Below are 24,500 nucleotides of genomic sequence, written 5' to 3'. Positions count from 1 at the left end.
ATCTGATATGTGCATCCTTGAGTGCATTTTCCCACAACATCTCTGAACCAGAATTCCCTTGTGATGGCAGAGCGTGGAGGGAATCTGTCTAAAATGATTTTGACTCAAACTGCTTGGAAGAGCGTATTCGTCTTTTCCACTGCTCTTACTTACAACTTACGCTTCTTGGATATCAACAAACCAGTGGCTGAGTTACATACCTTATAAAGATGTGTTGAAGGCCATAAAGAATCCTTGAGTCAGTGGTACTTGCTTTTTTAGCTCTTCTGACTCAATCCAATGCATTTTGAAATTGTTCTGAAGCTATAAATGCTCTTTAAGCTTAAAAAAAAAAAAAAAGGCAGGGGAGCCTTTCTTTGGCTTAGGTTTTAAAATAGCACAGTTTCTGTTACTGTCAAGATTCTTCTAATTTTATTTTGAGCATTCATTAACTTCTTAGCTTTAGCTGTGTGTTTTTAAGGCACATTAAACACAGATGAAGTGATAAAATTCATCTTGAAGAAAATTAAACTCTGGATACAATTTTAAATTTAAAAAAAATGCCTTTGATTGGAACTCTTCACTTTATTATGCCATAAAAGTACCAGTAATGTTGAATTTTGTTTATGCTTTGAAAAACTGTTTTTCTTGTAGTTTGAAGGAGGCGAGTCCTTGTCCAGCAGCAACTTGGGTCAAAGATCTCGTCCTAGCAGTGACCTCAACAACAGTTCTGTGCAGTCTCCTGCTCACCTGAAGGTCCAGCGGAGTATATCAACTAATCAGAAACAACGGCGGTTCAGTGATCATGGTGGGGATGACATTCCAACAAGTAAAGTAACATACACAATTTAAGTCTGAATGTGCAGTGTTTTGTGAACCTGGCAGGTCCACCACTCTGTGCATTTGTTGTGTATCATATCGTGCTCTTCCGTGATGCTTTTATTTGTATGAACGCTTCTATCATAAATCTGGGTCAATGTAATTTGCAGATTTAATTTTTTGGACTTGTTACTTGGTTGACTCACTAAATAAGAGCTTGAGGATGTTTCCTGTTTAGGAAGTAATGGCAAAATATTGGTCTGGATAAACTCAAAGGCTGCAAACCATTATGTTTATCAGTACATTTGGAGTTGGGGCCAAACTGTTTCCAGGAGACAACAATTTTACCAAGTATTCAGGAAACATTTTCAGGTGAAAGTGATTACATCAAAAAGGAGTGCATATTTAAAACATTAAATGAAAGGTGATTTTTTCTTTTTTCCCTCAAAGAGAACTATCAAATGACTAGAAATATTTCTAAAATTTTGGCCCTTTGCCTAATCTACATTGTTCTTTCTAATTTTTTTCCCCAATACTATTCTCCCTGTGTTAGTGTGGTGGTGTTTTTTCCAAAAAAGTAACCGATATTCTGAAGATGATCAGCTGATGTAATTTTATTTCAAGGGAATGTAAAAATTCTATTGATGGAGGATTTGCCCCAAAGCATTTTAAAGAATGATGAGGGGGAAAGAACTGTAATTTTTCCAAGTATAAACATGCTTTTAAACAAAATAGTTCTAGGGTTTTCAGGAGAAAAAGATCTTTCATAGTGTTTAGAAGAAAAGATATGTGGCAAAAAGTACTAAAAAAAGTAATTTGAAAAGTATGCTCTTAATTCCTTTTTTCATAATACTGCATAAATTACATGGGTTTGAAATGAGAATTACAATACTCTTCTAGGTTTTACATATTGATATGAAATGGGAACTAATTCTGAACTGCAAATTGGTAATGAAGAGAGAGTGGGTAAAAAGAACGTAGGCTGTCAAAGCTCAATTTAATAGGTTGGTACATGTGCTGAGTTTGCAGTCATACTTGTTCAAATACTTTTTTTGGACTTGAGAATTATATTTAGACTATTTTGGCCAAGAAAAATGCAGTGATTATTTTTAGGTATTACTAATACTGTTTTTATTTGGCAGTTGGTCCCTCAATTCCTCCTGCTGTGTCATACACAAAAAGGGCTCAGGCAAATAGTGTGGAAAGTGAACAGAAAGAAGACTGGGACAAAGATGTCTCACGCAAACTTAGCAGCACTACAGTGGGATCCAAAGGAGAGATGGCTGCAAGTCCACTTGTGGGTCCAGAAAGAAAGAAATCAACTACAGTTCCCAGTGTGAGTGTGTGAGCTTTTGGCTTGTTATATTTGGTTTTCCCTATTTAAACAAAATCTGCAGCATAAGGTTACTATAGACATAATGGTTACTGAATAAGCCGCTAAGTCTATTTCTGGTAACTTTTACTGGCAGACAGAAATAGGCTACAGTGGATGTCTTTTAAAATAAACCTTTCCCTTCCCCCCACAACTTTACTTTTTCTAACACTAACATAACAGTAAGCACAAGAATGTCTGCATTTGGGCAAACTGAAGATCTGTCAAGACAAATAGTGGACATGAAAGAACATAAGAACAGAGCTAACAGAGTGCTCTTTTTCTGGTTTCTAATGCTTGCATATCTACAAGGAAGTCAAGGGACTTCTTGAATTGGAGATTTCATCTGAATGATGCTACATGATACCCCTCATGAACTTTTTTCTCTGTGAATTTGTCTTTTAGCTTTCTGAAACCACTTCATTTTGGACTTCAGAAATGGGGTGATGTGAGGGGGAACAACCCACTTGTTCCCTGGTGTGTGTGCCTGTTGATGTTCTGAGTTACAACCTGGTTCTTATATTAAGAAATGATTAATTTGCTAGTTCTTCTGTTATGATATCATTTGTAGTATTGTAAACCACTATCATATTACTGCCTCAGACAGCTTTGTTCCAAATAGGAGAGTCTGTCTCTCCTAATATGAAAGCATCTACGTTGCCTTGTGGAAGTTCATGTGCAGTGGTATCAGGTTTTACGATACACAATGAAAAAGTATTTTATGGTATTTAAACAGCTACTTAGGAGCAAGAGTTCATGGGGGTGGGGGGAATACACATGAATCATAATTTAAGATTCAAGCACACTTTTTGCTATTTAAGAGATGCACTGTATTAAATACAAAAATTCTGGCCATCTTCTGGCCAACAGTAGATGAGCAGCAGGAATTCTCTTTGTCCTTTGGGATTCTATGTGCTGGCTCCCATCTTGGATATTCTGGGAAGATGATTCGCGTTTCTGCTAGAATTCTCTTTAAACAAAATAAATGCTGAAGTTCATTTAACTCTTAATGTTCTGCAGGCTGTGTCTGCAATATATCTGCAGATGCTTTAAACTTTTTTTTTTTTCAAATTTTAAATAGCATTCCTCCCACCCCACAAGAGTCTTTGAAATTATGGCTGTGTGGATTGCATGCACTGAGTCTTCTAAGATTAGATTTCATATCTGAGCTTTCCCAAAACTATATTGCCCCAAAGCTGATTACAGTCATGTATGGTACAAGCTGATATGTCAAAAGCATTTCTCTGCTTTGTGAGAACTAATTAAATGGAGTATCTTTGCTATGAAGAATGAGAAATTTATTTACTTGCTAATGGCAACTTCAGTATTCGCACATTTTTAGCTCTGTTACTCTTTTGGGGACTTTGAAAGGCTTTGTGATGGGCACAATGAAGGAATAGTGGTGTCTGATATTGCAACAGCAGTTAAGGTTGAGCAGCTTACACAGAAAAAAAGTTAAGTTTTTTAAAACTCAAACATTTAAAATGAACAAAGCTAATTTAATGTGCACAGTTTTAAAATACTTTTGTGTAACTTTGAGGGTAACATTGTTAGAGAAGGCAGAATTTCTTAAAAACATATTTATCACCTTCAGTCATATTAGCCTAACTTACAAGAGTTTAATTTCAAAAACAGTTACTGCAGTCATTAATCTTCCTTACAAATTGGTTTTGAAACAGTTTATTCAGTAGTCTCTGCAGGGTGATACTAATGCCGAAAAGCTGTAGATGAGGGAGACCTAAACACACAGTAAATCTTGCAGAGTTCATGATGTCCTACAGTACCCTGAGTTTAATGTATTTGAAATCTTTTGCCAGCGTGCATCAATATGTAATGTTAGCACTCTGCAAACCTCTCCCACCCCGAATTCAATATGTACTGTATTAAAAACTGAGACTGGTACGTCATGTACTGAAAGTAAATCTTGAGCAGCTAATCTGTGCATGGCAGGGGGAGGAAGAGGACGTTTGTAGGTATTTTATGAAGCGTGTGCAAACTGAAATTAGTAACAAAGAAAGTTCCATCAGTATTCATTGCTACAAGACCTATTCGGCATGTTATCTGCATCATAATTTCTGGGTTGACTGATGCCGATCGATAATCTTTTCATTTTTCTCTTGAGAACTCCTCTGACGGGGGCAACAAACTGTAAGGCTGGAGCTCTAGTTGGCAACTTAACCTGCACAGGGAAGCCTTTCAGCTTGCCAGATAGCTGTGTTCTCTGGGATTCCAGTTCGTTCTTTTGATCCCAAAGCCAAATAATTCAGTAACATAGTATGTGGGAATTGGATAATAATACTTAGTAAAACAAGTGTCAGCAAAATTAAATTTCTCCACTTTTAGCGTACTCTCAGTGGTACAGTAATGAGATGGTGAATGAGCTATTGGAAAAAAATAGCTAATGATATAATGATTTGTGTCAACAGATTAACCTAGTTCATTTGAAGACATTAAGAATATATATAAACAGCTGAAACTCTATTTTGATTTGCTTCCAATGCTTACATTTTTGTACAACATAATATATAGTAGAAGAAAGTATTTAATTTAATTTTAGTCTTAATTTTCTTCTAGAATAATGTATTTTCTGGTAGTGGAATGACAAGGAGGAACACTTACGTTTGTGAACGTTCTTCAGATCGCTATTCTGCAATACAGAATGGGAAGGACAGCAGGTATTCTTCAACTTTTCTTGCTACAAGAACTGAGGCATAGAAGAAGTAGGTTATGCAATTAATCAGTATTGTTATGAAGCATGGTGTGGAGTACATAAAGTCCGACTATATGTTTTCATCTTGTCTTCCACTGCAGTTTTTATGTTTGTGATGAAACTTATAACTAAATGTGTATGTCTGCCTTTGCCTCTTTTTATGGAATCACATTTATTACCAAGGGGTGTCTTCCACCACAGAGTAACTATGCTCACAACTAAGTAGGCAGTTCAACTGTGGAGAACTTCAGATGGAGTGCCCTAATGGCGTAGCCTGATCCTTTTTCATTTCTCCTAGTAATCACTCAAAAAGTTGAAATTGTTAAGACTCGTCAATCCTTTTTGATACCATTTTTTGGCCTAAATAATATTTTAGTAGTGATGGTAACCAATTTGTATCTGTATGTGGGATGATAATTACACTCGATTTAGTGTGTTTTGTTAAATACTATTGTATTTAACATTGCCACAATTACTTTTTAAGAAGTATGTTCTTTGTTAATCCTTGGTGTTAGTTAACCCCTGTACCTGACTGAAAAATAAAGCATTGGCTTTAATGGAGAGTAAAAAAACCTGGATTTTTCTAGTTTAAAGCAATAGATCCTACTCTTGATTTTTTTTAAGCTATTTAAATAAAATGGTTAAGGTAAAATGAACCAAAAAATCCCTAGCATGAAATAACATAATCTAGTAATGATGCATTTAATTTTGGAAATAGGAAAAAAATAGGGCTGTGGATCTATATTTAAATGATGAGCTATGGAACACATAAAGTACAGCTATTTAAATTGCTTTAAGGAGGTATGTTAAAAAGCACAAAACTAATTTTCAATATTAATTTCAAATTATTAGATGGGTGTTTTCAAAAGTGTCTTTCCAAATTTTTTTGTACCATTTAAAATATTTGAACAACTTCTGTAACAATCATTTTTTTAAAAAGAAAGATAACACAGGTTGTTTAGGGTTGAAATATATACTAAAATAGATTTACAGTACTGAAAAGACAGCTGACTCTTAATTCCTATTCCTTTCATCAGTGCAATGAATATGCTCAATTCTTTGAGCATGTTCTGAAAAATTAAGGACGAGAATTTTCTTTTGAGTTGTATTTTTGCCTTTCCTACCATACATCATGTTGCAGTTCAGTCTGGATTTGGTGTAGCTGAACATCTTGTGTCATTGGATTATTCATCCAAAATCTTTACCTCTTTGCTACAGATATTATTTAGCTTTGGGACTGTTGTTGCTAATACATTATTAATGCAATTTCATTTATGCTTGTAGAGGCAAAGCTGTAGTTTGACTTAAGTCATTTGACTTTTGTTTTTAAAAATTAATAACATGGTAGTTTTGCCACTACTTTCATCCCTTCCTTGCCACTTTGGCAAAACAGAAATAAAAGTATCGGTGGAAGGAACTGTATCTTGAAAGGGTTGGCTCAGCCTAGCAGTGGCTGGGATAGAGAGCTGGTACAGGAGGAGAATATTTTTGCTTGAAGTAGAGCGGACCATTTTGTCCGCAGCAGGTGCTGCTCTGCCAGGCTCAGGAAAAAGCCTTCCCTCGCCCCGTGGGCGCGCTGCCTTCTTCCTGGGGTTGTGGGCAGGCTTTTACATCATGTCTCTGTCGGAGAGGTAAGCTCCTGAGTGAGCTTTTACAGCTTTTCAAAATTTTATTTCACTTTTCAATGCTTATTTGAAGGCAGGTTGAGGAGTTTTGGTTATCATGTGCCTGTAGGGATTTTACCTTTTGGAAGACATCCAGCATGGCAGCCCCAGGTACTGATAACCAGAGGATTTTTTTGAAATTGCAATGCTGTCACTGTTAGAGGCATTTTATGGCATATTGACATTCTCGAAGGTATTGAAGATGTCTTTCAGAAATGAATATAATTTTTTTGTTGCTGAAGAAGTGCAGTAGGCATGTAATAAGGTACAAGTAATTCCACATACATAACATTCCACGGTGTTACCATGGTAGAAAACAAAATTATTAGAAATATAGACAGGAGGCTATTTTGTTTGTCTTCGTTGTTCCTTAGTGATATAACACCTCTAACTGTTCAATGGCTGAAGACATTTGGAAGAACTTAATCAGAATGGAAGGGAATTTTTCTCCTCTCCTAAGAATATTTTGACCGCTTACCAGAAGTTCAAAAATGGCAACCTTTTTGGTAAATAACGGGGAAAAAATAATTCAGAACTGCTTTCGTGGCTGTTGAGTGGTTGCTGCCTGTTGACCTCTTCCATAACTCGGGGCTTTCTGATGGAGCTACCTTTCCCTTAAAACACTATGGAAAAGTCCAGAGGAGAAGTACAACTTGGTACTTTAAAAACACAGCCACTTCCAAGTGATAATGTGACAGCAGTTCCAAATGTTCCAACTTTTAGGTGTTTGAGTTTTAACTGAAAATAAGGGTATTCATTTCACACAAAGAGAGTCTATTTAATCAATCTAAGTTTTTGGAAAATTTCTTTTTCAGTATTTTTCACTATTTCCATGTAATCTTTGTAGCCTTCATTACTTTGAATAATGTGTGTGTAAGCTTTAATCTTGGGAGGAATGGAAAGGCCTAATTTAACATATGTGGTGATTTGATTTGTGGATGAATATAATTTTCTCAGAATTCTGTATTCTTTATTTTAGCTGACTAAGGCAGCCTGGTCACTCAGTCTTCTGGTTATTTAAACAGCACTTGCCATGTTATAAAAGAAAATTAGTTGTTCTTTTCCCTGTTTTCTATGGGGTTTTACACTAACTTTTCTTTTCCCTTTTCATTTGTCCGTCCCTCCTGCCTTGCTGCCATGGTAAAAGCCTAACAGAAATGTCTGCGAGTAGCACGTCTTCTGCAGGCTCTACTGTAGCTTCTGCTGTATCAACACGGCCTCGACATCAAAAGTCCATGTCTGCCTCTGGACACCCTATAAAAGTCACACTGCCAACCATCAAAGATGGCACTGAAGCTTACCGACCAAGGTAATAAATTGATTATTGTTTCTTTAATGCTGTGCACTTTAAAAATGTTGTTGTTCAGTTCATGATATGCTTCAATATGTTTGTAATCTATTCAAAACTGTCGTGTTGCATTCTAACAGTAGCTTATTCAAGTAGTGTGGGTATTACAGATGATTTAAGCCTGATTTTGTTCATCACACATGTTTGCATACAGTTAAAGAAGTTCCTTGACTGCCTTCCTCTGGAAGCTTCTGGAAAACTTAAGTAGTTAAGAATTTAACTAATTTAGAAAGGACCGTGCAGCACAGACCACCATTCAAATGAAATACTGAAATGCTAACCTCTTGGTTTTGTAGATTGCTAGGCTCATTTCTGTCTAAAAGCAGCATAGTATAGTTGCTCTTACTATTAACTGCCCAGATAGCTTTATACATTTATTATTTGTGCCAGATGATTACTTCTTAAGAAATATCTGTTAAGTTTTTAGAGTGTTTGTGTGTTAAAGGTTTTGATGAACATATTTTTCCAGAAGAGGGCTGGGAACACTTTCAGATCTTACTACAGACTTTTCTACCTTTTGTCCTGTTATCTGTGTATACTTTTTTAACTGCTCTTAATACTTGAAATAATTTCATTTTACAATGAAAATATCTCTTGATTATTTCTAAGTATGAATCATAAAAGCAAATCAGTGGCGGATTCAGGTTTTAAAAAAAAAAAAAAAAGAATCAAGAGCGGGGTTTTTTTCCTATCTTTGAGAAATGGTTGTCGTGTAGGAGGGTTTCTAGCATAGTCTTTATTTATGCTTCTGTTTTCCCAGCAGTGCAACTCAAAGAGTGCCTGCTGCTTCCCCGTCTGCTCATAGTATTAGCACTACCACTCCAGACCGAACCCGCTTTCCTCGGGGGAGTTCAAGTCGAAGCACTTTCCATGGTGAGCAGCTAAGGGAGCGGCGTAATGCCACTTACAATGGACCGCCCGCCTCACCATCACATGAAACCGGTGCTTTTGCACATGCTAGAAGAGGGACATCAACTGGTATAATAAGCAAGATAACTTCCAAGTTTGTTCGCAGGTTAGTACCTTGATTTTTAAGAGAAAAAAAAAAAAACAGCCCAGCCTATAACTAGGGCCGTAATTGCAAAGTCATTGAGAATTTCTAGTTTAAGTTTGAAGTAAATGTAAATTTAGTTAGAATGCTGCTTGTTTGTGTGTTCCTTCCAGAACCTGCCTTGTTTTACTTCTCTGTGTATATTGTAACCATTATGTTTGACGAGCTATTCTGCTTCTTTGTCTTAAAGGAGCAAGAGAACGCTACTCAAAATTTTTTTTGCTCATGCTTTTCAGCTAAAATACAAAGATGCTACAATTAAGTTAAAATCAAATGAACTTAAATACTGGAAGCAGTGACTTAAAAATGAGTCATTGCTTAATGTTAACAGTATTTTACTTTTTTAACTGGGTGCAGTTCGTTGCAACAATTTTATCGCTGTGCTTAGAGGGAATAGGTATAACAAATTATTTAAAGGAATTCTTAAGTCTGTGAATAAATGAGAAGCTTAGAAGTGGGCAGAAGTCTGGATATACTAATATTTCAGTATCATGCAGCCTCTCATATCATGTTACCAGCTTCTTCAAATGTAAGTTCAGGATTCTGAAAGAAGAAAACCCACACACCCTGGACCTATGTTCATTCCTGTGATGATGCTAACAGTAGTAATACTGTGAGGAGAGGTGCTGGCAAAGACTTCCAAATACGCTGCTTAAAATCAAATGACTGTTGACTCAACAGTCACAATAGCTTTCCCAAAAGGGGACTTAATTATCAGTTTGCCTCTTTCTGACAGTGATTTACCTATAATTCTTAAGCCTACTTATGGATGTGTCCATACTGCATTATTGTCAGTTTTACAACAGAATTATATCTTGGAAGCCTCTATTTTCTTTGCAGAATTATGCTGTTATGTAGTGAATTCTCGGATTTGTGTGTTAAAAAAAAAAAAAAAAAAATCAAAGTTAGGTTAAGCTAGTAGTTGCAAATTTATAAGTAAAATATGAATTGCGTAAGGTGGTATTACAAGGGAAAAGAAGAGAGAAAGCTAGAAATGCAGTTATGTTCCTCATAGAATGGATTTAACCTGGTGAGCTGATAGTGCATCAGTGTCTGTCTAAGTAATACCTCCTGTGATGACCTAAAAAAAAAAAAAGTATGTGACTGCTTTTCTTTTTTCAGAAACCTGAAGATACATGACTATGATCCTCCATTATTGGTATCTCCAGCACTTACATAGTTGGGGGGAGAGAGTTTGATCTCTGGTTTTAAAAAGAAAAAAAAAAAAAAGTTAGAGCGAAGTTAGTCAGGTGTGTCAGTGTAGAATTCCAAATGGGAAGAAAGGTATTTTCTGTTAAGTAACTAACCAATTTCAAGAGCACAGGTTGGTTTTTTGCTTTATAGCTCATTGTTATTTGCAAGGAATGGTATCTTGAATTTTTTTGGAGAGTCAGATCAAAGAATTAATATTTTCATTATGTTAAACTACAATATTAAAATAATGTTGTACATTGTGTATTTAGAATTAACATATTGTAAATTGATGTCTTTTAAAATTATCTTTACAATAGAACTTTTTTATACAATATCCTATTATGTTTTATACTGCTAAAAATACATTTTCCTATAGTGAAGGCCTTGTAGGGGTTTTGTTTGTTTTGTTGCTGGGGGGGGGCGTGTGTTTGTTGGTGTGTTGTTGTGTTTTTATTTTTTTAAACTTTGGGTTGTTTGAGATTTTTAGTGGCTGGGATTACATGGGTGGAGGTTCAGGGGGGTTTTTTGCTCTTCTAGTTGGATCATGTAACTGCATGCCTTTTAACTTCTGTACTGTTCAGGAAATAATGGTTTAAAGCATACTTTGATTAGAAGGTGTCATGAAAGACTTTTTTTACTATCTTTTGGCAAAGGTAAATGCCTTTTCTGGTAAGTATATAAAATAAATGCATAATGAGAATGCTTAATGAATAGGGTATTGAAGTATTTTTTAATCAATGGTTTATGTCAGATGATACTTCTCTGATGTTAGTTACTAAAGTATTTGTGTTTTGAAGGTATTAAGTTAATTAGCTAATTGAAATTGGGTGCTAAAATGTTTGTACAGCAGCACTAGGAACATACCTGGGTGGCTTATACAATTGCTGGATATTTTTCAAGTTGCTTCAGACTAAAAAGGCATAATACAAAACAGTTCCTTGGTAAAGTACAGCTCTAATTCAACAAGATAAAAAATATATATTTAACCTCAAGTTCACCAGTAATCTTGTCGAAGTCAATGTAACAGCTGATTTGCTTAACGTTAAGCAGATGTTGAAGTAACCTTTCTGAACTGGGCTCCAAACATTTGGTATTGCAAACTCTTAGGCACGTCTTATCTTTAATTACTTGAGTGTGCTTAAGCATGGGCATGTACCTCGGTGCTTTCAGGACTGAGGTCTAAAGGCCTGGCCCAGAAGGGTGCAGAGCGGAGCCCCCCTGGACCACCTTGATCGACTGCTCCTCTGTGCTTGCTGGAATTACATGTGGCCATTGCTCTGTCTGCAGTAGGTTGAGAACATGTTAATTTTACCATCAGTTTAAAAAAAACTTTAAACAATTACATGTCAGAGCTGAAAGAAGTTAAGGTATCATAAACGGAAATTAAAATTACAGCTGTGAAAAAATACTATTAAACAGTATTAGGCTTGACATTACTGATTTATTTTTTTTTTTTTTTTTTGTTCAGTAGCTATTTAACATTGTTCTAGATGTAGGTTTTCTTAACTTTTATTTTTCACCTTTATCATTGAATCTCAACCTTAACTTTGTTTTGAGGGATCCAAGTGAAGGCGAAGCCAGTGGCAGAACTGACACCTCAAGGTGAGGAGCCACTATTAATACTTCGCTCCTAGGTCTTTCGCATCAAGGTTTAAGTGATTTCTTAAAGATTTTTAATCAGGATGTAAAATAGAATAGTGCTTAAGTAATCTGCATTTCAAAAATGTTTTTTTATTGGGGGGGAGGGGGTTTTGGTGAGGTCCTTTATCCCTCATTTTTACTTTCCTGCGAAGTATTTAATATAAAACTTTATTTAAGCATATTCCTTTGAATAATAAAGCCCCGGGTAGGAGTTAACCAATCATTTAGGCACTTAAAATCGTGTTTGGGCTTATAAATATTTAATCGTGTTTACTTTTGGTTTCAGTGGAAAATGTAGTATACTTTGTGTGTGTCTGTGTGTATATATTAAATTTTTACTATAGTTACATACTCTGTTCATTACTAAAGCTGCTGTTTGCCAGAAGTAAACACCTTCCAGTCCCTGAGAAATGAATGTCACTTTGCTCTGAGAATAAAATAAGTGACATTCAGACAAAAAGGCTGGTGACTGCTAAATATTGAGTTTGTATGGCAACTGCTGTACACAAATCTGCAGATGCTTTGTTAGTAATAAAGCATTCCTTCATATGCTCGTTTTCCAGTATATCTGCTCTTTTTCCATGTTTCAGCATTTGGTTCTGCATCTTTGGTGTGCTTAGCACAGTGCATAACTTTTTATTTTTATGCTCTCTAATGAACAGGCATTGTAGTTTGCATTCTAAACTGGTTACGTACAGAAAGTATCAACTTAGTTTTCAAAACAGAAAGCCTTTATTTAAAAAAAAAAAAAGCAGCACATTCTTAACAGGATACATTGTTTAATACACAATGCATTTTATCTACGTTAGCTCTTTTCAATTCAAAGTCTGTTAGCTGTCAAATTCTTGACATGGAAAGGGAAAAGAGTAATCAAATGTTCAGATGAAATGAAGTGTGAAGTTGCTTTCAGCTCTTGCTTTCATTCTCTAGCTTCCTCTACTTTTTGTCATCCTACAGTGTCTGTTTTGGGCTAAAAGTTGTTTGAGATCTTATCCCTGCCATGCTCTATGCCTTAATAGCGATGTGGTTCTCTGGGGAACACACTGAAAGTGAAATTAAAAATGCTTGTTTTGACTCCTCTCTGAATAGTGACAGTTTATAGATTATTGAAATGAGAACAGCACCTTTCCCCAGTGATGGATGGGGAGGCATCAGGCGTCTTAAGTACCTGGGGCAGGAACAGAAATAGTTGGCTGTGGAACTACTTTAAAATAATTAGTGCTGTTTCTCAAAATGCTTTCTAGAATGGAGTAAGTCATCTATTCGGTAAGGAAGCATCAGAGTAAGAACATTCATTGGAAACTACTCCCTTGAAATTTTGTCCGAGTCATTTTATCAACTAAAATACTTGGTGCCTACATGTCACTGTTTCTTTGGTGAAAAAGCTGCTGACTCTGTACTCAACTGGTTGACAAACAAGCTGTTTACGACCAAATTACAGCACAAAATTCTGCTTCATCAGTTAAAATAAAGCATGTTATTATAAGGTCCTTTTACACAGAGAGAGGTCAAAAATACATAATAAATGCAAAAGCGGGAAAGGCGGAAAAGAGGGGAGGGAATTAACTGAAGACTTTTGAATCGCAGGGTGGGGTTTCTTCCTCTGCTGCTTTTACAGTATGATTTATGCTTCAGGATTGTGTCCCTCAACTTCAGTTTTGTTGGTGTATGGCATGCTCCAGATCATGAAATCAGCAGAACTTCAGTCATGCTTTTACATAGATTCCACTTTCTTTGGAGCAGTATGGAGTAACGTGTGTCTGCTGCAGTTACCATTGCACATGTTGTCATCAGAAAGTTTTAGAGCAGGGGTTTCCAAACTTGCTTTGCTTGTGTGCCACCGCTGGGAACTGCACCAGTGCTGGTAGCAGCTCCCAGTGCTGTGCTGAAGCGTGCACGAGTGTAGGAGATGGTGCACAACTGTTCCAACAGTATCCATCTAACTCTGAATTAGCTTGCGTGTGACTGGTGGTGTGTCAGTCGCAGTTTAGAAACCCCTGTCCTAGAACTGTATTTCTCTTCTGTCTCTCGGCTATACTGCTTTTATTTTTGACTGTTCTGTATGTCACTTCTTCCAGGAGTGCTTCTGGGGAGCCAAAAGACAGGGAGAAGGAGGATAGCAAAGATTCGAAGCCACGCTCCTTGCGGTTCACGTGGAGTATGAAGACCACTAGTTCTATGGACCCAAACGATATGATGAGAGAGATTCGGAAAGTGTTAGACGCTAATAACTGTGATTACGAACAAAAAGAGAGGTTTTTGCTCTTCTGTGTTCACGGTGATGCACGACAAGATAGCCTTGTTCAGTGGGAGATGGAAGTCTGCAAACTGCCACGATTGTCGCTCAATGGAGTTCGTTTCAAGAGAATATCCGGGACTTCTATCGCATTTAAGAACATTGCATCCAAGATAGCAAACGAGCTTAAGCTGTAAAGAGAACCTAAATTTTTTGGGATCAGGGAAGATTCATACATGATCTACACTTTGAATGTACTGGTTACGCCTAATGTGATTGGCCTGTGAAACTCCCCATGTAGAAATTGCCCTTATTGCAATAAGGTTATACATAGTTATTCAGAATTGTAAAGTTAAATCCAGTATGACCTATATTAAATAACTGTAGCTAAAGAAGTTATGTTCACATGTACAGGTAAGTATATAGAGCATTCTGTTCATTTTATGTTCATAGAGTTGTATAATAAAAAGATGACTGCTTAAATTCAGATCTTGTATAGTTGTCTAGATTTCTGCACAGAAATGTATGTTTGATGCTTTCAGTTGGAAAAGTTCTTCCCTATCATTTACATTTTTGGTGGTTTTTATAAGTCTTACCTCTATCATGCGTTTTTTAAAAAAACTTGTGTCCTGAGTCAAATGCACAAAAATAGTTTTCACAACTGTAGCATGACCATTTTTAATTATTTAAAGATTGTTCATGAGTTGAACCAAAAGTCGATGAATAATCGGCTTTTGTTCTACACGAGACTGTTCTGCTTATCTTTGGCTCTTATCCTTGTTATTGGACAGTGTTTAGTTGGGAAAAAAAAAAAAATACATGTTTACAGTGTTGGCACTTACCGTTTAAAAACTTTGTTCTGCCTTGGGCCTGCTCAGAGCTGTGGGGGAACAGAAACCAGGCGTAAGTGATGTTCTGTCTGCAAATTACAGTGCTTACTCCCATGGCCCATTAACAAATGTAGCACCAAAATGGAGAACCGCAACTATTTCATTTGAATATCATGGTGTAAAATATCACTTGTTTGCTGCCTTCAGAATACTATAAATTCCATTTTATGGAAATATATTAATATTGGGACTGTTTAATAGCACAAGGTAATCTGAAGTGTTGACCAATTGTATAAGTTAATAATACCACCTCAGGAATTAGCTTGGCTTTTGGAACATGTGCCTCCAAAGAGTACATGCGATTCCACATAATATTTTACAGCTAAACATACATTGTTTATAATGATAAATTGTTGATTTATGCTTTTGTGGTTGTACAGTTTGTTCCCATGTAACCTGTTTGTGTTTAATATTTTACCAGATTTCTTGTATTTATTCCACATCATTATGCCTGTAATGTGCAGCTTTGTAATTAGGCACTTGCCTACTGAAAAGAAAAGAAAAAAAAAAACCCACACATTTTTTTTCCTTCATAATTAATGATTATAAACTATGTAAAACCACTAGTACTGGTACATTTTAATACTTGTTATTTTGTACTGAATTAACCATAGAGGTTGGTTGTGCAATGTTATTTAATGTCGTAATTACTGTAATATCAACATATGGGCCCCATCTGCACACTCTTGTGAAGAATAGAAAGTTCATTAAGAAATTGTCACTTTAAAAAATAAAAACTAAAAAAAAAGCTGTGGTAAACTCTGTAACCCTAAGTTAGAAGGCTGTAAGTGTAGTAAATGTGCCATTCTCTAATGGCTTCTTGACCGAGATGGACTTTACATACTGTACTGTGATGTAGCTTTCCTCTGTAACAGTTATGTTCGGAAATGGACGTGTATTGTTGCCTTAGAAAAAGGGTGGTGTTTGGAAAGAAAGAACTGTAGCCCCTTTTCTTTTTTTTATCTGATGTTCATTGAAACAAAATCTGATGCAAGTCATCTTGATTCACTGGTGCACTCTATTAAAACTTACTTGAACAGTTCTCATACTAAAATACTTGTTGTTTGCCCTTTATAAAAGCGCAATAATTACTGCAGGTAGTAGAATAGTCTAAAGCTGTACAGATTTCATCTTCAATGTTGTGTGAATTCAGGATTAGCATTGCATTGGTTCTGTGGTCCTGTGCTGTCCAGAAAGTACCAATGGTTTAGCACTTGGAAATGGATGTCCAGGAGCTTTTCCAGAAACTCACCTGAAATCAGCCTCGGGGTCAGGGGGTGGGTGTCTGCTCAATTTACCTGTACGTGTCCGTGAATGTTCAGTTATCCTTGAAAATACACCACTGGAACGTAACCGTGATGTTAATCCAAGATCACGTGTGAACTTAGTCATGAAACAAAACCCTTTGCCTTTTCAGAAGCTTCGGTGGAAAAAATACAGGTCACGCTGTGAGATGGTAGATTAAGTTACTTACGCTAGCTTCCCGCTTTGCAGGCCCTGTTTTTACCTGGCTAGCTCTGCCCTAGATTGTTGCTGGTTTTCAGCACTTTGTGTAACCAGAGATGTATTAATGTTCCGCAAAGCACAGGCAGCACTTCAGGAGGACAGAGGTTAGAAATTTTAGTTCAACTCTCCCATGAAACACGGCACCCCAAAGTGCCAATTTAATGTTTCTATATACGGACAGTTTGCAAATGGTAGTATTTCCAGTAGCTGCCAGCAGTGTGAAATTGCCCTGATTCCCAAACCCTTCTTTTGCCTTGTTGGAAGATGAGCTGTGAACCACCTCGCGATCTCTGTAGCAAACACACCAATCTGAGTGCGAAAGGTGTAGCTGCACCCAAACGCATCGTTTGGCTTTCTAAATCTCCTGTTCTTGGCAGGAATAAAATGGGAAGATCCAAGAAAGAGGCTTTCAGAACTGCCAGTTTTATTAGCAAGCGGAGTGTACTCAGTATGGAAATCAGTAAGATGTTGCATACCGAATCCTCAGTGCTTGTTTCCAAGTCCCTCAACAGTTGCCTTGTTATGTACCTGTTACGTATAAGTTACTCCTCGGGTAAGCGTGGGTTAAGAACATTTGGATCCAAAATGCAGCTTGACTTTCACATGGGAGGGGATCAGCATGGCATTTTATCAGCACAGCCTTAACTTGAGAAATCCGAAAGACGGTCAAATGGCACATCATGTTCCACAGCTCCAGGAAGGGACAGGGATGTCTCGGACCTTCAGAGGGCTTGCGTATTCGATTGTGGTTTCTTGGCAGCATTTCTAGGGCGTGTTTCGGGTGGGTGGGGGGTGAACAGTTAGACTACCGCATGGTTCTGCTGGTTTGGGCTGGGGTGGGTTTTTTTGCTTTATTTCTTTGTTTAAGGTATACGGACACTTCCAAACTAAGTAGACCCCTTTTCATGCAGTCCAATTTAAAACATTAAAATGTTTATAGGTCAATGAAAGGACTATAAACATTCACTCCTGCTTCTGTGGATGAAAAATAATGCTTGAGAACCAAGTGATGTCATTAATGCCATATAGTTACAATGCACGAGAACCAAGTGGCATCATTACTGTCGTACAGGTGATGCCAACACTGAGGCTTTTGATACCCAGTGTCATATACCTGAGAGGTTCCTTGGGCCTCTTAATCTCAGAACGTGTTGTGGCTCCCTTCCCGCCACGCAAACGGAGACAGTAAATCTCAACTGAGCGATGAGTTCTCCGAGGTTTCTGTAGTTGAACTCTGGAAAATGAAACAAACTGGTGAGGTATAAACCCAGCCTGTGGGGAAAGGCCTGCCCCTTTTGAGAAGGCAGATTATCTTTCGCTGTCTTTGTACTTCCCATTTAGGGGCAAAGTATACGTTTAGTAATGGAGCTATAAATAGAAAACGTAGGCGTAAACACTTTTCAAAGCCCCAAGAAAACATTTAGTGCATTCTTATTTCTTTACAATTTTTCAAGGTGGATTGAGGTTAACAAGATGAAAGATCCCATTCAACAGCCACTTACAGATTATTGATATTTTATTTCTTGGTGCTAGTACTTCATCAGCGTCAAGCAATTACTTCATCCCTCAAACTATCTAAGTAAGTAGCACATTAAAATCTACAGCAATGTATCGGTGCATGCAAAATTTAACTCCTATACCTTGCTGCTTCAGGCTCCCTGACATAGAATCATAGAATTGTTAAGGTTGGAAAAGACCCTTAAGATCACCGAGTCCAACCATTAACCTATCACTGCCAAGTCCACCACCAAACCATGTCCTCGAGCACCACGTCTACCCATCTTTTAAATACCTCCAGGGATGGGGACTCAACCACTTCCCTGGGCAGCCTGTGCCAGTGCCTGACTGCCCTTTCGGTGAAGTTTTTCCTAATATCCAGCCTAAACCTCCCCTGGCGCAGCTTGAGGCCATGTGATTGTTGTTAAAACAGGTAGGTGGGACAGGACCTGTGGTGCTGCTCTGTTTCGCTGTCTCTGAAGCGTTCAGGACGTACCCGCACCTGCAGGGTGTAGGCGAGTTCAGCACCTGACTCCCGACGGTGGAGAGAACCGGGTGGCTCAGGGCCCTGCCGCAGCTGGAGCACGGAGGGAGGAGGAGCTCCGAGGGCCACACGTGTCTGTGGTAGGTGGCCATTTGGGGCCGGTACTTGGAGTGTGAAATCCTGTCCTGGCTTTAGGTCTCCACCTCAGCCTTCTGGAGATTTAGATGTAGACCTGACGATGGTAGCAGGAGTGGTGACACCTGTAACATAAAATAGGGGAAGGAATAGAGCACTTTTCCCACAGCGACAGACCTGAGACTTGGCTCACATCTTCCACCCTTCAGAGGACTGGCCAAGCCGTCCGTGACAGGGCTTTCTGGCTGGAGCTGCGACAATGGCGAAACCACGTCCCTGGGGCACAGAACTACACCAGGTGCAGGATTCACTTGCTGAACATTACAGGCGCACCTCGGGGAGACACAGGTTCAAGGCTTTGCTCCTCGGTAAGAAAAATCCGCAGTAAAGGATTAGTCTGTCCCCTTATTACATCTCCTTGTCCAAAGTATTTGTGTATGTATCAAAGTTCGAGAAATACACCAGCTGGTTTAATAAATGGTATCGATCCTCCCTATACAGTTTTGCTTTTCTTGGTCTGCCCCCGCTACACGAACGCCGCTTCGGAAGCGCGACCACTGACCTGCAGCCCAGCCAGCTGCAGGGGCACGTGGCGCTCGGCCTCCCCCTGCATCTGGGCGAAAAACGCTGAGAAACTTTGCCTTTAGATGAAGGTTTTGGTACTTTCCCCTTGGCCGGGGGTAGCGGAATGGATCCCTGTACGCCGGAGATGCCGTTCACCCGAGGCTGTAGGTAGGAACACCTATAACAGAGGGGTTACCAGGGAGTTTGGGGTTTGGTTTTTTTTTGGACGGTACGAGGGTGCGATCTCCCAACCCCGCTGCCGGCGCGGGGCGGTGCGAGCGGCGCTGGGGAAGGAACCTTTTCCGTCTGTTGCTGGGGGTCAGGGCGGGGAGGCCGCAGCCGCCGGGCGCAGTGCGGGGGCTGCCTCCCCCGTCCCACCGCTACCGACGGGGGGGTTCCCCTCTCCCGAGCTGACGGGGGGCGAGTCCCGGGCTTCCCCCCGCAACTCCCCAGCTCGGCGAGACACGGTTTTCCTCACCGCTGCCGCGGCGGGGCCGGGGATGCCGCGGCCGGTGCCTCACGCCGCGGGCCCCGCCAGCCCTCAGCCGGCTGCCCCGGGCCGGTGTCCGCGGGCACGGCCCTCCCGGTGGCGGGGGCCGGGGCGCCTCTTCCCTCAGCCGTCCCGCCCCGGGGAAGGGGCAGCGGCCGCCTCCGGCCACACCTGTGGCGCGGCGGCGGCGGAGGAAGCGGCCGCAGCTCCGCGCAGACGGGTCGGCGCCCGGCGGCACCATGACGGTGGGTGCGCGGCTGGGCGCCAAGGCCAGGGGCAGGTACTCCCGCCGCGGGCCCGGCGACGACCGGGTCTCCATCCTGCCCGGCGAGGAGGAGGAGGAGGAGGCGGCGGCGGCGGCTGGGGGCAGCGCAGGGCCCCGGCGGCCGGCGGCGGCGGCGGAGGAGGAGGGCGCTGCCTCCAGGAAGGTGCGCTTCGCCCTCCTGCCCGACTCCTACGAGCCGCTGCGGCCGCCGCCGGCCGGCGGCAAGCGGCCCTACGGGAAGCGGCTGAAGAAGTACGGCAAGGTGAGGGCAGAGCGCTCCCGGGCCGGCCGGGCAGCCGGAGCGGGGGCCCCTCGGCGGGGATCTGCGGGCACCGGCTTTTCCGAGGGGCTCCGGGCAGCCCCCCGTGTCCCTCGGGCGCGGTAGGCGGCAGTGCTCAGCCCCGAGGCGGGGGCCAGCCCGCCGCCTTGCTCGCGTCTTGCCGGGGAGGAGCCGGCCCTGCGGGGGAAGGCACCGCGCCGGCCGCGACCGCGCCACAGGGGAGAAAATTGCCGCCTCGGAGCGACGAGGACGCGAAGCTGCGCCGTGTGACGGGTGCTTTGCCTGGCTTTGGCCTGCGATTCCCTCGCCGTCATTGTTTTGACACCATTTCTTAAAACTTCCAGTTAATTGGCCTGCTTTTTATTCTCTTCTGCTTAAGTGACCCAAAGAAAGGGTAATAAAATACCTCCGGTACGCTCATTTGCCAGTTTACCTGCGAGGTGTCCCCCGAAAGCCACCGGTATGAGTTAAAGAAAAAATGCAACATGTTCTCCATTGTGTAACGACTGTTCTGGCTCAAAATTGTTCTTTTCCTTTCCTGTGTGGAAAGTCACAAGTCCTGCAGTCTGGTGATCATTTTTTTTGCCTCCCCCTGGAGGGCGGGTGCCTTTAATTACAAAAGTGCTGTTTGGAACAACGTGGTTATTCTTCTGTTGTTCGTGTCGCTTAAATACAGCTTAGGTATGTCTTGTATATTTGTAGGAAAAAATAGTTTCTGTGTTAGCAGGAAGAACCTGTCTGGAATCTTTTCCTACCGGAGAGATTACAGATGTCAGTACGAGACCTGACTTTCTACGGCATTCTTCAAAAAAAGTGGTGATTTTGTTAAAGATATGCTTGCTACGTCTGACATCCGCAAAATGCCAGTTACCTTGGCAAAGTTACGTAATTTTGAAATTCACAGAATTTACGGATGACAGCAGTCATGACCTGCCTCGCAAATGCTACTGTTTCATAAAGAGATGAATAGAATATTTCATTCTTTCGTGATGGATTTGATACTTTGAGTTTCCAACAGTGAGATTTCCAAGTCACAGTCAACTCATGCTGTATGAAGCAGTCTCAAGTCCGAAGAGCTTCCAGCGTAGGCTTGATGTATACAGAGCCGTTTTGCAAGCATGGTCATGTTGCGGCCATTCATAAATGTGCTGATGTGCTATTGCTATATGTGCTGTTGGTATAAGGGCGCTTACCATAGCGTTTAGAGCACAGGGTAGTTCTTGAACGCTGCATATTCCCTTTTGTATTGGCCAGCCAACATCCCCACGGGGAAGGTTTGCCAGTTTAGCTTTGGCAGTAAAGACCACTCGTGAAAGCGTTGGTGAGGTCCGGGTAGGTAACCCCCCTACGGTGCAGGAAGGAGGAAAGAAGTCGCCCGTGCAACGTAGTAGGACGGGGCAGATGTGGGAAGGGAGGGGCCTGCGTTCCCTCCTCCGTCCCCAGGCTTTATCCCTGGCTTTCAGCTGCCTTTTTATTTTGCCATCTTAACTCCCTTCGAGTAAGTTTCCATAGGAGTAAATACAGCAAAATTCAGCTCTGCAGTGGCATCGTGACAGCTGAATGTTTTCATGTGCCAGTACCACTGTAATCCAGCTTTAAGAAATCCTAGGAATATAATAGATATTGACTGGATTTCACCAATTTCATTATATTTAAAAATATATCTTCTGTTTCAGTGTGTTCCATATTACAAGAGATGATTTTGATTTAGTCGCGCACAACCGTAAAATGTTACTAACAGCTAATTCTGATATTCCTCCCAAACTAACCACGTTGTATTGATTTCCCAGTCATGACCAGCCATATGAGCAAAAACTATCAAGAGTGAAATTAAAATTAGATTAAGGTTTTTAGTTTAAATAACCTGTAGCAAGTTATCTCTCGGGCAGTACACAGATGAGTTCTTAAATGTGTACAGACATGAAAGTGGGTTAAAACATTCTTGTTTTGACAAAAAACAATGAAATTTTCATAAAAGTATTCTCAGTGATTTACTGCCTTCTTGTTCAGCACCAGTTTTAACAGGTTATGTGCTTTTAAGGTTACTGACATACTTAGAACATGCATGTATGGGAAACACATACCTCTACAAGCTAGGTGTGAATTTAAACTAATTTTGTTCTTGAATAGAAGCCCACGTAAAAGCCTGGCTTCCTGTGAAGGCTGCATCCATTCGGGTTAACTGTACTCTGTGGGTGTGTATTTCTGTAGAAAAATAGATGGCAAAATGTTGTTCCATGCTCAAGCCCTCATTAGCTGTGGGAGAAGTTCATTTTCTGGGTTGGTGGCGTTGGCTGTCGGAGCAATTGCATGTGAAGGTACTTCTATCACCTCTCCTTTTTTTTCCTCCCTTTCTCCCGTCTCTCTCCGCAGAACGTCGGCAAAGCTCTGCAGAAGGGATGCCGCTACTTGGTGGTCGGCCTGCAAGGATTAGCGATGGCCTATTCCGCTCCCTTTGGGGTGGCAGCTCAGGTGGCATCCTTCGTCCGCTAGCGTGGCTCCGCGCGCCCAGCCGGGGAGGACACGAGGCCACTGCTGCTTTCTTAGGATTAAATCTGAGACCCGCGTTTGAGAAACCTCTTGTACAAACAGTCCCGGCCCCGAACACCTCTGCCAGCCCCTTCCCCCGGACTGAGTGCTCTTCTCTGCAAAGACTTGCAGCGCTTTATAAAATCAGATCGGGTTGAAGAAATGCAAGGACGAGGAAATAATCTTTGGCTAATGGAGCTGAAGTTTGTTCTCGGACATGAGTTGGTTTTCTGAAGCTTTGGGCTGTGTGTGGAAGGGAGCCAAGGACAGATGGAAAAGCAAGTAGATGAGGGAGAGAGAAATGAAGGGAAGTAGAAGATGGGGGGTGCAGCTAGGGAGGTGGAGTTCTGAGTCTGGCTACTGAGAGAATTGTCAAAGCAGTGGAGGAAACAGGTCACGAGGGATCAGGAAAAGGTAGTCTTTGGTTTTCTGGTGTCCTTTCCCCCCACCCCAAGAGGGTTCAGATTATGAGTATACTTAAAAATATACTCAGATATAAACGGACTGGAGTCTGAGACACGGTGACATTTGCTGCATCATTGTTGTTCATCTCAAACACTGGAAATCATGGGCCTTTAAATCTTAAGACTGATTTTAAAATCCAGAAAGAAAATGAGGTGTGTTTGTCTTCCGATTTTGGGGCATTAAAGGTTCACTGTGATGAATATTTTAAACTTTTCCTCTGCTGCTGTGAAACCTGCATATACTTCTCTTACTGAGAAGGGAGTTTTTATCTGCCATACCTGATTCTGGAAGCTGGGGCTGGAAGAACACCCAGTTCTGTGGTGTTCATCAGAAAAGAAAATGGATTACCAGCTGCATCTGAAAAAAAACTACATACAGCGTTCGATATAAGAATGTACAACCAAGAATTCTTGTATAAGAATGGGGCCAAATAACCTGCCAGCTCCATCTTCGTTTCCATATGTGGAGGCTGTAGCTAGAGAATGTCAACATCAGATGGCTCAGCTCAGCGGTGCGGATGGAGCAGCTTCCATGTCACACCTCCAGGGATATAAATCTTGTATTGATGACGCAGGAACAAGGGGGTTTATGTGTCTTCAAAATTCTGTGGGTTTTGGTTTTGTTTGGGTTTTTTTCTATCAGTCTTTCGTGGCAGCAGTAAAGGATTTCCCTGCTAGCGCTTTCTCTGTGTTATAGATCTTTCTGGTTTTGATGGTGTTTTTGTAATCAAGGAGTTGACTTGCTTTCTGGACAAAAATGCTGTTCATTTGCTTTCTTTGTCTTTTTTTGAATGAAGGGGTTTGCACGTCTTAGCAAACCAGACTGTATTTCTGTTAAATGTAGCAAATGAAACAAAGGTGGATTTTTTTAATGCTCTTTTCTAATTAGACTGTAAATAAAAGTAATGTGATTCATGTCATGTGTTTACCTGCGTTTCTCAGCGGTGGCCAAGCAGCAAGGGGAAGCTGCAGTGTAAACTTCCCTGTTTTGTTCTGCCCGTGGCCTCAGCGCTCTTCCAGAAGGACGCGGTTGTAGCCCAGACTGCATGGAAATGCTCAGGAGAGGCAAGGTGTGGAGATGAGGCTGTAGAGGATCTAAGGCTGCACGAGCTGGGGTAGGAATAGCCACAAAGGGATTTTGCTCATGGATTTCATCCCCTTTAGTTGTTTCTCTTGAGCTTCCTTGTGGGGACAGACCTGTCCCTCCAATCTGCCCCACCACCATGCCAGAGGGTATTGATAGCTGCTGTGTCTTCTGTAGTAAGAACGGGGCTGTCCTAACACCCACACAGAATCATAGAATCATTCAGGTTGGAAAAGATGCTTAAGATCATCAAGTCCAGCTGTTAACCTAATATGACCAAGTCCACCATGTCCCTGAG

The 24,500-nt window shown here is 40.8% G+C and overlaps 2 protein-coding genes across 8 annotated transcripts in view; both read left to right on the top strand.

The window, feature by feature from the left end:
• The window catches only part of MARK1 (microtubule affinity regulating kinase 1), a 61,652-nt gene extending 45,706 nt beyond the window's left edge, over positions 1 to 15,946 (top strand). For 2 of the 7 annotated variants that reach the window (XM_087774740.1, XM_087774744.1), the window contains exons 12-18: positions 634 to 808; positions 1,941 to 2,134; positions 4,745 to 4,845; positions 7,692 to 7,853; positions 8,653 to 8,907; positions 11,695 to 11,739; positions 13,857 to 15,946. In XM_087774740.1, coding sequence (XP_087630866.1) covers positions 634 to 808; positions 1,941 to 2,134; positions 4,745 to 4,845; positions 7,692 to 7,853; positions 8,653 to 8,907; positions 11,695 to 11,739; positions 13,857 to 14,211 — 1,287 coding nt within the window. In that variant the 3' untranslated portion in view covers positions 14,212 to 15,946. The remainder of the gene's footprint in view (positions 1 to 633; positions 809 to 1,940; positions 2,135 to 4,744; positions 4,846 to 7,691; positions 7,854 to 8,652; positions 8,908 to 11,694; positions 11,740 to 13,856) is intronic. The other 5 variants (XM_087774741.1, XM_087774743.1, XM_087774742.1 and 2 more) reach the window with 5 other exon arrangements.
• Positions 15,947 to 19,770: 3,824 nt separating this feature from the next.
• On the top strand, positions 19,771 to 24,033 carry CUNH1orf115 (chromosome unknown C1orf115 homolog). Its single transcript, XM_087775935.1, has 2 exons — positions 19,771 to 20,107; positions 22,499 to 24,033. The coding sequence occupies exons 1-2, from the start codon at positions 19,820 to 19,822 to the stop codon at positions 22,616 to 22,618; spliced, it is 408 nt and encodes a 135-aa protein (XP_087632061.1). The 5' UTR covers positions 19,771 to 19,819; the 3' UTR covers positions 22,619 to 24,033.
• The last annotated feature ends 467 nt before the right edge of the window (positions 24,034 to 24,500 follow it).

Source organism: Nipponia nippon, unplaced genomic scaffold (genome assembly GCF_047370975.1).
Source record: "Nipponia nippon isolate SJK-2023a ecotype South Korea unplaced genomic scaffold, ASM4737097v1 scaffold_4, whole genome shotgun sequence".
Taxonomy (NCBI): domain Eukaryota; kingdom Metazoa; phylum Chordata; class Aves; order Pelecaniformes; family Threskiornithidae; genus Nipponia; species Nipponia nippon.
The sequence above is the reverse complement of the archived record's forward strand: the minus strand, read 5'-3'. Positions and strand labels throughout refer to the sequence as shown.